Source organism: Salarias fasciatus, chromosome 5 (assembly GCF_902148845.1).
Source record: "Salarias fasciatus chromosome 5, fSalaFa1.1, whole genome shotgun sequence".
Lineage (NCBI taxonomy): Eukaryota > Metazoa > Chordata > Actinopteri > Blenniiformes > Blenniidae > Salarias > Salarias fasciatus.
This window is the reverse complement of record NC_043749.1, coordinates 16467131-16480059: the sequence shown is the minus strand read 5'-3', so window position 1 is coordinate 16480059 and position 12929 is coordinate 16467131. Positions and strand designations below refer to the sequence as shown.

Genomic DNA, 12929 nt, shown 5'->3' with positions numbered 1-12929 from the left:
TTCTGTTTGTATAGAAATTGCAATACATATAAAGTCTGACTGATTTGTCCAGTTGTTATACAGTCAGCACACACAGAAACACACACTTTATACTTCTGTGGGGCCTTTGGATACACACACACACACACACACCTACACTTATGCCTCTATTATGGGTCTCTTCAGTGAACCTTTACCATCACAACTAATGCTGAATCTCAATTCTTAACCATATCCATAAAATCAACCATTAAACACATATAAAAAAAAAAAGATTTGGGCTCCTGCAGTTTGGACTCACGATGGAAAGACATAAAACACAACTGTATTCTGTCCAGTTTTTTGGCCCTGTAAAGAAATACAGAGCTGCACACACACGTGCGCACGAGCATGCACTCACACTGAAATTCTGTGGGAATTCAGCTTGAACCCCTGCAGTAATCCTCACATGGATGGTCGAGCAGGAGCATCAATAAATCATGATATATAAACCATGATGATCCCACAATATTTTCCCCCTTTACACCTCAGACCTATGATGGAGGATAATGCCTTCCCAGACCTGAAGGAGGACAGATTACACCATTACTTTGCATTTCAGGATTCCTATGGTTGTACAATGCACTGCTGTCCCATACCCTTCATTTATCTGTATTAGTCTCTTTGTGTCGGCCTGGAAATCAATCAGCAGCCACTTTTTTTTTTTTCGCTGCAGGTCTCCTACTTTGAGATCTACTTGGATAAAATCCGGGACCTACTGGATGGTGCGTCTGAACTGCCAGTTTGTACATTTACATTACCGACCCATTACGTACTCTGGAATAACAAACTCAACCTGTCACCACCAGTAACTTAGTTACATTTGGTTATATTTCAATTTATTAGATTAGCTGGAGAGAAAACTGAAGTGTTGATTATTACATATTGAGATATTATATACAGATTAGAACTAAAGCAGATATTTGAATGATAGTAATGGAGATGTAAACAATTCCAATGCCTTCTTTTATGTTTTTTTACTTATCTGCTTCAAGCAACAAAGCTTTGTGATTATTTTCCACAGCACACGGAGAGGCACAACAACACTGTAGCTCATAGTCTTATCTCTGAGATGTACTATAAGAAGTGTGAAGAGATGAAGCGCTGCCGGTAGAAGGCTGTACACTTTGTCCCTGTGACCACATCTATAACAAAGCAGCGGTGGAAGCCGCCATCAGTATGCAGTGGACGCATTAGCTCATTTCAGCTGTGAACAATGAGAAAACAAAACTGCAACAACAAACAAGACGAATCAAATCAGAAAACTACCCTCTGTGGGGATATTTGAGCGAGAAAATGACTGTAGGTTGATAAAGCGCTCACATACTGGGGATAAAACTGCCTCCGCAATCCAGTAAAATTTAATTAACATCACCATGATAGGACTTTCAAATGTGAAGTGACTAAGGCAGAAATTTAGGCCAGAACGCACTGATGCCAAAAATTAGTATTTCTTTTGGAGACACGAGCAGAGGCATCCGCTTAACCTCGGTGACTTTGTGGACAAAAAAAGAGGGAAAAAAAAGTAGTGTGGTTTCATTAAAACCCTTCTGAGCAAGTCTCCCTCAGATTTCTTTTTTTACACTGCATTAGCACAAGCTGACTCACAAATATGAAGAGACCGTGGTCAGGTCAGATTAAACAGGGATGTGCTGAGGGGGAAGAACAGTCACGTGCAGACGCACGGCCACAAATATTATGCTTGGCACAAAACAATGACGTCTCTCCTTGTTTCCTATATTATCCGCAGTGACAAAAACCAATCTGTCAGTGCATGAAGACAAATACAGAGTTCCCTACGTGAAGGTGAGTCACCGACACGATTCAATTGCCCTGCGGAGCGACATTTTTCTCCGTTGTAATGATGCTTGGATTATAGGTGTGTGTTAATGGAGCAGCTCAGCATCTTGGAATTGCTCTTGATTTTTATCTGGGAATGTAGTAATGTAGTTATTGCCTACTAGGTCCCAGTCAGCCGTGTGTTTAAAGAACGCTGGTGTGTCATTCAAGAAGAAAACCTCCCGCCAAAGAAATCTAGAGAAGATTTGACTTGAGTTAAAGGAGAAAGTTATTACCACATTATTTTAGTGTAAATTCTCACAGGTAATTGTTACTCTCCAAGGTTCAATGAATTCTCTGAATTCATTGAACCTTGGAGAAAAAAACAAGCAGTAATTGGTCTTCAGTAAAAAGATCCGCTGTGCTCTTCAGACTTTGACTTCACTAAACAACAGATGGAGTTAGCATGCAGGGAGGTGTTGACTGATGTTTTCTCCTGTTATCAGCCCTCGTTTTGTTTTCCTCATCAGAGGGTGTCAATCACACAAGCTAGATAATTTCTTCTGCTGTCTGACTTAACCATAATAATTTCTCTAAGATGTCAAACATTTGTTCACGAATACAGTGTTTAAATTATTAGCATCTGGTCGTATAAATTAACTTATTCCTATGAATCTACTGTCATGACACATCCTAACGGTGTTAACTGACTGCTGCTGTCCTTTAGAAATGTGATTCATGTTCTTTTGCTGTATGTATTTCCTCTGCTGTATAAATGACGGTGTGCACGTTTTGTCGTTTTCTTTTCTCTCAGGGCTGCACAGAGCGATTTGTCACAAGTCCTGAGGAGGTGATGGATGTGATAGACGAGGGGAAGGCCAATCGTCACGTTGCTGTCACCAGTGAGTCACCCAGTTGAGCTTCCTGATGTTTCGACGCTCACACTGTCAAACGCTTCATGTCAGATTTTTCATTTCAAGCACAACTGCAATTACAAGAGGAGGAGGAGGAGGATGGGACAACTTAAGGTGTAAGGTGGGCTGCAAAGTCAAGGTCATGCCTACACCTCTGTTAGAAAATAATGATTTGATGACAAAAGCGGTGGTGCCGTAGTTTCCGGGTTAGAACTGTTACCTCGCAGCTGCAATATCTCAGTTTATTCAAGCCTTTCTGTGATGAATTTACATATTTTCAGTACAAAAACGTTCATTCGAGGTTCATTGATGACTCTAAACTGACCATAGGTGTGGATGTGTGTGCCTGTATCTGTCTTTGTTCCCTGCCTTTCACCTGAGGTCAGCTGGGACAGACTCCAGCTTCCTGTGAGCTTAATGTGAACAAAGTGAGGACACAAGATGAATAGATGGATGGACTCTCACCCTCTGCATTGTCATTCTGTTCTTTAGACATGAATGAGCACAGTTCCCGCAGTCACAGCATCTTCCTGATAAACATCAAGCAGGAGAACGTGGAGACGGAGCAGAAGCTGAGTGGGAAGCTGTACCTGGTCGATCTAGCCGGGAGTGAGAAGGTGAGACAAACGGAGAATGTCCTTGAAACATTGTTTGAGGTCTATTTAAATGTTATGAATTAATCATTTTGCGGTCAGGATTTTTCAGCAGGCCTGTAGTGTGGAGCAATAAGTCCCCGGTTGGAGTCCGAATTATGGATGGATGGATTTTCCAGAGAGTGAAGTTGATTCTATAGGAGAAAATAACATTTTTAAATCTATTTATAGCAAATAAAATGCTCTTCAATTAATTTTTGGACTTTCAAGGACTTTAACCGAAGCCATAAAGTCCTTGGGAACAAAAGTGTTTGATTTTTTTCAAGGTCTTTTAGGTGAAATCTGAGTCAGTACCCTCCAATCATCCCACCTAGAAAACAGTTTGTCTCTGGGACGCAGGTCTCTGTCCGGCCAGCAGGGAGAAAACGCATTAGAGACCCTGCTGAACGCGGCCATTCGGCTCCCGTAGCGTTCTGCTGATAGTATCGACGCAAAATATAGAATAGTGCGTGCTTAGGGTAGTAGACGGCCGTACAGTCTGGACGGACACTGAAGGCCAGCCAGCAAGCTGCTGATGGTGCATGTGCACGTCGGCTCGGCGGCTCCCCGGGGCGCGCCGGGAAATTGTTCTGCTCCAGCGAACTCCAAGGCTTCGCTACAACAAGTATTGACTGCACAGGAAGCGGCCGCATGCTTCAGAGAAGACTTTGATTGGACAACTTCTCCCTGCTATAATTAAACTCCTCATTATCTTACTGTACATAATTGCATCCCGTGACGCTTATGACACAATACAGTGGGCTTCATCCTGCTGAAGTTTAATCTCCTCCAGAAACTTTCTAATAACCTGATTGGCTCGCACTGTTTCTCAAACGCAACACATAAAGACTTCACTTGATACGGCTGGAACAATAGATTAGAAGCACTTTATTAGTCCCAGGAGGAAATTCTTGAAGCTTTATTTTTTTTTAAACAAATGCTGAAGAGATTCTTTTCTTTTTTTTCTGTAGCTTGTCGGAGCAATCTATTGTAACTAATTAACCGTAAACGTACTGAATGAAAAGTGTCTCTATTTTAAGTCTAATCAGATCCAGATCGTTCCACAGTGAATGCTGTGATTATCTGGAAGCTGTCCTGCCTGAACTTACCCTCACATATGAGTGTCCTGGGACTTATAAATAGTTGTATTACAAGGAAAACAAACATGTGTTCCCTTTGGTGATGTTCGTGGAGAACTAATTCCTCCTGTCTGTGTGTGTGTGTGTGTGTGTGTGTGCGCGCGTGTATCTGTGTCAGGTCAGTAAGACGGGTGCGGAGGGAGCGGTGCTGGATGAAGCCAAGAACATCAACAGGTCCCTGTCGGCTCTGGGGAACGTCATTTCAGCTTTGGCTGAGGGAACGGTACGGTGGAGAAGCGTTCTGCTTCTTTCCCATCAGCTTCGGTCCCAGTCGGGTCCTGCTGTCTTCTTGGTTGTTCGTGGTCGCTGCCAAAAAAATATGTTTTCGACCGCTGAGTCCAGGCTGCAGTGAATTAACCTCACATGTTAAACTAAAACCTTCAAAATGTCCTGAATGAATAAATGAGTTATTTAACATTGAACAGAGCCAAACTGAAGAATGCCTCAGTCCATTAAAGCCCTACTTTACTGACATCTCTTAAATAAAACAGGCTTATTTCTTTATTTTCCAAGAATATTGATGGCTGTTGGAATCTACAGAGCTTCCCTGCTCTTTTCACTCTTTTTTTACCTATTGAGGCAAAATTATTAAGATGTAAAATGATGTTATTCAGTCGATTGTGACTGATCATTTAATATCACTGCAGGGGAAAGAGGAAATAAGCAAGACAAATGTCACATAAATAAAAATCTAAGTGAGTGACCAAAACTCACGCAATTAACTTCATAAAGTCACACTCACACTGTATATCTATTGGTAACTATGGGTTGATTTACAGTTTTCTCTAATTTCGGAGTGAAAGGTGTTGTCACCGGCTGATCTACGGCCAGTAAATTGCATCTGTTCATCGGTGACACCCCCTCATCCCTCTGTCCCCCCTGCTTTTCTCACAAATCTTACTCTGATGACTGCTGCTATTATTTAGCAAAACATAATGAACGCTTTAAATGCAAACCACATTCTGAAAACATTCGTGTAAATCAGAGGCGTCTAATCTTGGTGATGGAGGGCCGCGATCCTGCATGTTTTTAGCATCTCTTTGATTCGACACTTGTCTGGAATAACGAGTGTGTCATTATCAGGCTTTCAGCAGAGCTGGGTACAGATTCAGCCGCGTCACAGCAGGGTCATCAGAACGGGAAGACTGGATTTGATTCCTCTGCTCAAAGCTATTGATTACCTGTTGTTGTGTCACAGAGTAGCAACCCTCTCACGAGCATCCTGTTTATGTGAAACAACATGATACGGTTGCATAGTGCCACGGTTTTGATATAAAACCTGCCTTTGTTGAGATTTGGTTTTAATATCGCAGTTTTTCTCATTTTAAGAAAAACATGAACAGGATAAAAAATGTTCAACAGTAAAAATTTGAAAAGTCCATAATACAAGTTATGTCTTAAGTTCCCTTTGAAACCATATCAATGGTTCAATATGAGCTCATTCTTATTCTTACTCTTATTATCGTCATTATCATTAATCAATTGACTGATGATAAATATGAATAAATTATATAACAGCAATAGTATTTCATATTATGTACTTCTTAATAACACTGAGTACGTATTCAGAGTTAAAGGGTGGGACTAAGTAAGATTAAACTTCCTTTTACTTCTTTTTGAACATGTAGAAAGACATAAAGACAACAAATTATTTTATATATGTGGTTTTAGGCGTGTTTTTTCCTTTTCTCTGTTTTGCTCCTTTTACTGATCTGTTTTGTTGTCATTCACATGATCAAAATAAAAAAAAAAATAGAGCCTAAAAGGATTAAATCACTTGGAAATATCAAGGTAAAATGAGACTGTTCGGTTACTTTTACCCTTAAAATGGACCAAAGTACAAACCAGAGTGCTTCTGGATTGAAATGCGTCATGTGTCAGCAGGGTCGGGTGAAGGCGGCAGTGATGTTAACTAGTTTTCTGCCCTCCTTATCCATAGTTCCAGCTGCCACAGCTGGAAAGACAATCCGCTCCAGCCGTTCTTACAGTATAGTCCCTCCAAGCTCCATCAATGTAATTAAAATGCGCTCTACCTCTTGTTATGTAACTCAAGGCTTAGGGATCTCTTGGTGAACCCAATGGAAAATGCTCGCAGACTGTAAATGCCTCTCAAATCTTTCATAAATCTACTGGTATTCATTCTTTATTCATCGAGCAAGGACACTGTCTCTTTGAAGGCATTTCAAAAGGTTGAACGATAATGATGTGAATGATGCGGCAGAAGGAAAAAAACCTCTTCTTTCCTTCTTGGCTGACTTTCGTCAACGCATCTTTTTTAGTTTTTTGAAGAAAGGCACAATGCCACGTGCGTTTTCAGCTTTTTAATCCTCCACACCGTCTTTTTGTGCCTCTCTTACTATCTATGGTTCTTTCTTTCATTGTTCCTTTATCTCTTTATAGAAATCCCACGTGCCGTACCGTGACAGCAAAATGACTCGCATCCTGCAGGACTCGTTGGGTGGGAACTGTCGCACCACCATGTTTATCTGCTGCTCACCCTCCAGCTACAACGAAACAGAGACCAAATCCACCTTGATGTTTGGCCAACGGTAAAGTAGATCTGTGCTGTGGAGTCTTCAGCTTCTGCACAACGCAACGTACAATAAACATAAATCCCATGCATACCGTTCACTATAACAGATTCATCGAGTTGCCCTTTATATTAATATATGTTCACTTAGAAAAATGAGAAAAAGTAGCATTCATGTGGTATTTGTAAATACAGTAATAGTATTAAAAAAAAACAATGCATTAGTGTTACTGTAACTTATTTTAAAGTAACTTCCTGAGATCCTGCTGCCAGGAAGTAGCTGTATAATTTACAGCCGCATTTCTTTACTGTTATTTTAATGCGCTGCAGCTGTGGAGATGTTTGTGCTGCAGTGTGATTGCTGCAAATATTCTGCTCACATACATATATCGCTTCCTTCAACTTGGCTTACAGTGACCTACCAGCAGCTTTCGCGTTTGCTCAGGAGTTTTTGATTGTGCCGCGGATGGTAACAGATCCTCTTTTCTAATCTGATGTGAAGCGGCATTCATAGGATCAGAGATTTAGTTCGCTTGCCAGCTTTTCTCTGCAACTACTCAATGTCAAGAGAAAAAAAAAACACACAGATGGAAAGAATGATCCAGAAAAAAAAGCCTCTTTATGCCTTTTCCGTATACCAATGAATTGGGGCCGACAACATAGACTCGGCCGACATAAATAATGCATCAACAAGTCACAGAATCCATAGCAAATATTTAGATTTCAAAATATGTTCTCCTCTAGTTTTTGTCAGTAAAACCTGCTGCTGAATAGCAAATTTGTCTTTGGGAATGAGCATTACATGAAAATAATGGGACATGATTACAGATGTTTGCACACTTTGTTTATGCTTTTAGCATGTCAAGTGGTTGTGTTTCCAAAATTTTATGATTTGTGATATTTTTAGTGTATCTAACTGGAGTAAAAGCAACTGACAAGTGTTAAACAGTCAAACTCAACTTATTAATTCCAGTCAGGACAGTTCAGTTTCATGCAGTTAACATACAGAACACTAAACCAACTTCCCCGTAGCGTTAGTGTTTTGTACATAGATATCAAAGTGCATTACAAAATAATAACATTCAGAATATTTTAGACTACTTTATTCTTTTAAACACCTCAAAAGAAGTTTGCTGAAAAGGGTATAAATGAAGAAAACTGAACATCTCCTGTCATCTTCAACAACTAGTGTTGTATTCATGTAATATTGTCTTCTTCTTTTATTGTAGTAATTGCTTTTTCATTTTTATGAACTGTTTTGTACATTTTCACTTCCCGAGCAGCTGCTACCTGATTTTCACCGACAGTGATAATGGAGGCAATAAAGTTTTATTTTATATTCTGTCCCACATTTAACAGTTTACATTAATGGGCCGAAACTCAAAGCGCTTGTGGTGTAAACTGTTTTCACATTTCTGAATGAGGCCCTAACGCAACACAAACAACAGCTGCCTTATAAATAAATTAAAACCATGACAATAATGATGACTGAGCATGTTTAATTCAGTAGTTTTACCTATTGATTCATTTGATTGATTTTGTTTTAATTTCAGCCATATAAATCATAACATTTTTAAACATATTAACATATAAAGACAGTTATTTTACAATACAGTTCATGTGTCATGTTCCCATATCCCAAAAGATGCAGTGTATATAAAGTTGCTCACGACACATGAGCGACACACGAACACAAACTGACTCGTTTGCATAGAAAGAGGAAATCAAGCTTTAAAATTCACAGTCACTCCCAGTTGCTTTGGGTGTTTTTTACTGAAAATACACACTTCTGCTATTAGGCTGTGGTTCTGGTGAATTAAATAAACAAAAACAAGCCATTCCCACTTAGTTCAGCTCTAAGTTTTCGCCACCTGATGTTAGATCATCACAGCACCAATATCCAAATAATTTGTGACTTGAAATTTGGGTGTAATGAGACAGCTTGAGATTGGGTTTTTTTTTTTGTCTCACTAATATGAAGGAATGAATGAGTAACGACAACAGTGTTTTCTCACTGGAGTGTGAAATTAAGCGCTGGGCGCTGTGGCTGCATCCTGAGTGTTTGGGCTCTCTGGTCCCACTTCTGTGTGGAATAATTTATAGCAGCAATACATATAGCGCTCATTTTCCAGATGACTTTCATGATAGCTATATTTGGACGTGCCCTGATGCATTTTTACCTTTTGGCTTCTCGCCTCTTCCTTTCCCTACATGCGCCATCAAGCACGGTTGGCAGAAACCCAATTTACATTCCAATTAATGAGATACAGCTCATTTTCATGGAGCAGGCCTTTGCTGAAAACCCTTTTGACAGCTTTTCTGTTCGCTCACACTTTACCTCCCTCTGCTTCTCTGCCCAGTGCCTTTTTCCCTCATTGCCGAATCCTCATATGGTTTCCTTTAATTTCCGTCTACCCTGCTCTTTTTGTTTCTCCCTGCATCCTGCCAATTAGAGCCAAGACCATCAGAAACACTGTATCGGTGAACCTGGAGCTCACAGCGGAGCAGTGGAAGAAGAAGTACGAAAAGGAGAAGGAGAAGAACAGGTCAATGAAGGAGACTATTCAAAAACTGGAGGCTGAGCTGAACCGCTGGAGGAACGGTAATACTTCCACAGATATCACGCAGGCTTACAGAAACACAGAATATCTTCTTCTTGCAGGAAGCAGTGGAATTTGTTGCTCAAATGGTAGGACATTATTTACTGTCAGACCTATAATAAGTTTAGATTTCCAGCCAGCCAACTTCCCTGGAGTGGCAATGCCAGCCTGGATGATTGGGAACATCCACTTTTTGACAACTGGATTGACTGCAGAGAAATTGGCACACACTCTCTGTATAATGGTCTTACCGCTCCTATTTAACCTTTCCTCTGGCACCATAAAGAGATTTGGGGGTTTTGAGTGGCACGTCTTAAAAGCCATAGTTTGAATGGGTCTGAAATTTGGTTCAAACAGAGGAGCATTTCAAGATGAGTTAGTGCAACGCTGCAGATTCTCTGAGAAAAGGGGATTAAAGGTTTTGAACTATCCAACATTCATCCATTGTCTATACCTCTGTCTGTCGCCAGTCAATTTCAGGGAAAACACAGAAATACAGACCATCAGAAACACTCGCGTTAGGAGTAGTTTAGAGGCACAAGTTCACCTCAGATGCTTGTTTTTGGACTGTGAAAGAAAACCAGATTACCAGGAGACCATGCAATGAGGTAAAAGCGTTAACCGGTTCACCACTAGCTTTATCATTTACTGCAGGCATTTTGAAAAACCTCCAAGCTGGTTGCAAGCCATGTGATGCACACTTAGTCAAAGGCTGCAGCAGTGAGGTTTTACCCAAGCATTACATATTCAGGTATAATTAAAAAGTCATTTTATTGGCCTGGCAAATGAGCCAAAATGACCAATTTGGACTGATGTCAGTATTTTTCATTTGAACGCATCCATTAGCTGATTCATTTCAAGAGCTGATTTTGCCATGCATGCTCACACTCTTTTTGCAAATTTATGTGTGCAGCACTTGACCTAACAGCAATGCTGTACATTCCCCTCAGCTACTCTTGATGAATTGTTCTCAAATACTTGCCTGCATACCTGCATGTTAAAGTAAGATGGTAAGTATTTTATCATCTATAGCGCTGGCGATGTGAGCGCGTTCGCTGCAGGCACGGTCGTGCTTAAGTGCAATCAGACAGACTGGCTAGTGTGGCTGCAGACTTGTTAAATTACTGCAATAAATGGAACAAATTGCATGAAAATTGAGCTCAGTTTTGAGAAAATGATGGTGTGTCAGGATGCCGAATCTTTTTTTTTTTTTTTTTTTTTCCAGTTTAGTTAAAAGATCAACTGCCTACTATAGTGTGAAAAACAGAAAGGGCTGGTATTTGCAGGAGAAAAAAAAAACTCATGCTGCAGACAGATGATCCTCTCAGAGCAGAAAATCCCTAAATAGAAGAGAGAGAAAAAAAGTACAGTACAAGTTCTTGTTCCAGTGTCTTCATGCATGCAGGAGGAAACAGGAATGAAAATTTCACAAGCCAGCAGACATCATTTTTCAGACCACGTAGCTGCAGATTTAACCTCATTTGACACCATCTGAATACCTAGCAGGGAAGATACAGGAGGAGGGCAGCCAAACAGGATTTCTGGATTTGTGCCCAAAACACTTAGAAATCCCTTTCCCGTGATTCCTATTATTCAGACTTTTACACTTTGGATAATTGGATTCTCTTCACGCTAGACGAATGTTGGAGTCTTTATGTTTTATGAATCTTTATGTATTAGTAATCTGCACACATCTATGGAGAGGTCACGGCTTACACTGGTCTGCTCTCATGTCAGCACACCCATCCATTCATGCACACACTCACTCACTCACACACACTGCTTCTGTTGCTTTATGGAGTCAATACTCACCTACTGTTCACTTCCTGCAGACTTACCTTAAGCTCAGACACAACTGGAAGTTGATTAACCCTAAACACAGCCTGAACTCAAAGAATCAAATTCAAACTCTTTATTTATCACAAGCAGGGTAATGCAGTTCAGTGGTTTACCCTCAAGAATAAGAAGAAAGATAGAATGAATGAATGTATAAATAACAACATACCCCTACATTATGTGCCAGTGAGTGGACAGAGGCATAAGTGCGTCCTAAGATTCAGCAGCTGGAGGAACCAGAACCATTTGTCCTCATTGGAGGCGCTAAAAAAACGCTTCCCAGTGGGCAATAAGATAAATTCAGAGGAAAGGATGTCGTCCCTTTGGGGTAAGATTCCCTGAACATGTCCTCTCCTGATTTATTTCGTGGGGATCTGTAGCTTTGTCCTCATGGTGGCTGAGTCCAGATCGAGTTCGCAAAGCAGGTGTGTGTTGAGATATGAACTGGAAGCAGATTGCAAAACATAATGTCTGACACAAACACGAGCACGATACACAGAAATGTGACATAGCAACATCGAGAGTGGCACATAGATACCTGCAGGTGGCAATAAGTTAATGTCGCACAGCCGAGGAAATCAAGTTAAGGTTGATACATTCTCTGCAGGAAAAAGAAAGAAAGAAACTCTATTGATTCCTCTGAGGAAATTACCTCTCTGTGTTTAACCCATCCTATTCACAGTTAACCTTGACTATATATGCTGGGAGCAGTCCGCTGCCGTGCTGCAGCGGCCGGGGAGCAGCAGGGTCAAGGGTCTCGACAGGGACCTATAGACATGGCGGTGGTTGGACTAATATATTACGGCGACGAGTCAGAGTACAGATAAGAGGTGGAGGATCTGGTGGACTGGTGCAGGGATAACAACCTCGGCTTTGATGTGGAGGAAAAAACAAAGAAGATGGCGGTGGACTTCAGGAGGAGTGGTCACATTCCCTCTCCCCTCTACATCAAAAGAGACGTTTTTGCGAAGGTCGACTGCATCAAGTCTCTGGGGATGTTTGATCTCCAGAGACTTCAAGAGGACCATAGTAAACACAGTGCGCATTGTCAAAAAAAGGCTCAACAGAATGCCTCTCTTTCCTGAAGAGACTGCAGCCTCCTGGTGTGGGAACTGCTCGGCTGTGGACAGGAAGGCTCTGCAGAGGATACTGCCAGCAGCACAGCAGCTCACCTGCTGCAGCCGGCCGTCCACAGAGGACGTCTACCCCAGAGACTCCACCCACCCAGCAAACAGGCCATTTAGCCTCCTCCCCTCAGGAAAAACACGCTGCAGCATTCAGGACAATGCAACAAGGTTCCAGTGCAGCTTCTTTCCAGAAGCTGTGAGACTCAGGAACAATATGCCATTTTCAATATTCCTAAGATTAATCCCTTTTACACTTCTATTCTTATTTTAATGCCAATTTATGCTGCTGATCCTGAGAAACAAAGGTGTTTTCTTTTAAAGAATGACAAGAAAGCGCGTCGAGCTTGTTCTCAA

The 12929-nt window shown here is 41.1% G+C and overlaps 1 protein-coding gene across 2 annotated transcripts in view; it reads left to right on the top strand.

Annotated features, from left to right (window-relative positions):
- The window catches only part of kif5ab (kinesin family member 5A, b), a 73149-nt gene that overhangs the window by 23905 nt on the left and 36315 nt on the right, over positions 1-12929 (top strand). For both annotated transcript variants that reach the window (XM_030091747.1, XM_030091748.1), the window contains exons 5-11: positions 695-743; positions 1769-1824; positions 2612-2699; positions 3204-3328; positions 4601-4705; positions 6883-7031; positions 9466-9614. In XM_030091747.1, the coding sequence (XP_029947607.1) occupies positions 695-743; positions 1769-1824; positions 2612-2699; positions 3204-3328; positions 4601-4705; positions 6883-7031; positions 9466-9614 (721 nt within the window). The remainder of the gene's footprint in view (positions 1-694; positions 744-1768; positions 1825-2611; positions 2700-3203; positions 3329-4600; positions 4706-6882; positions 7032-9465; positions 9615-12929) is intronic.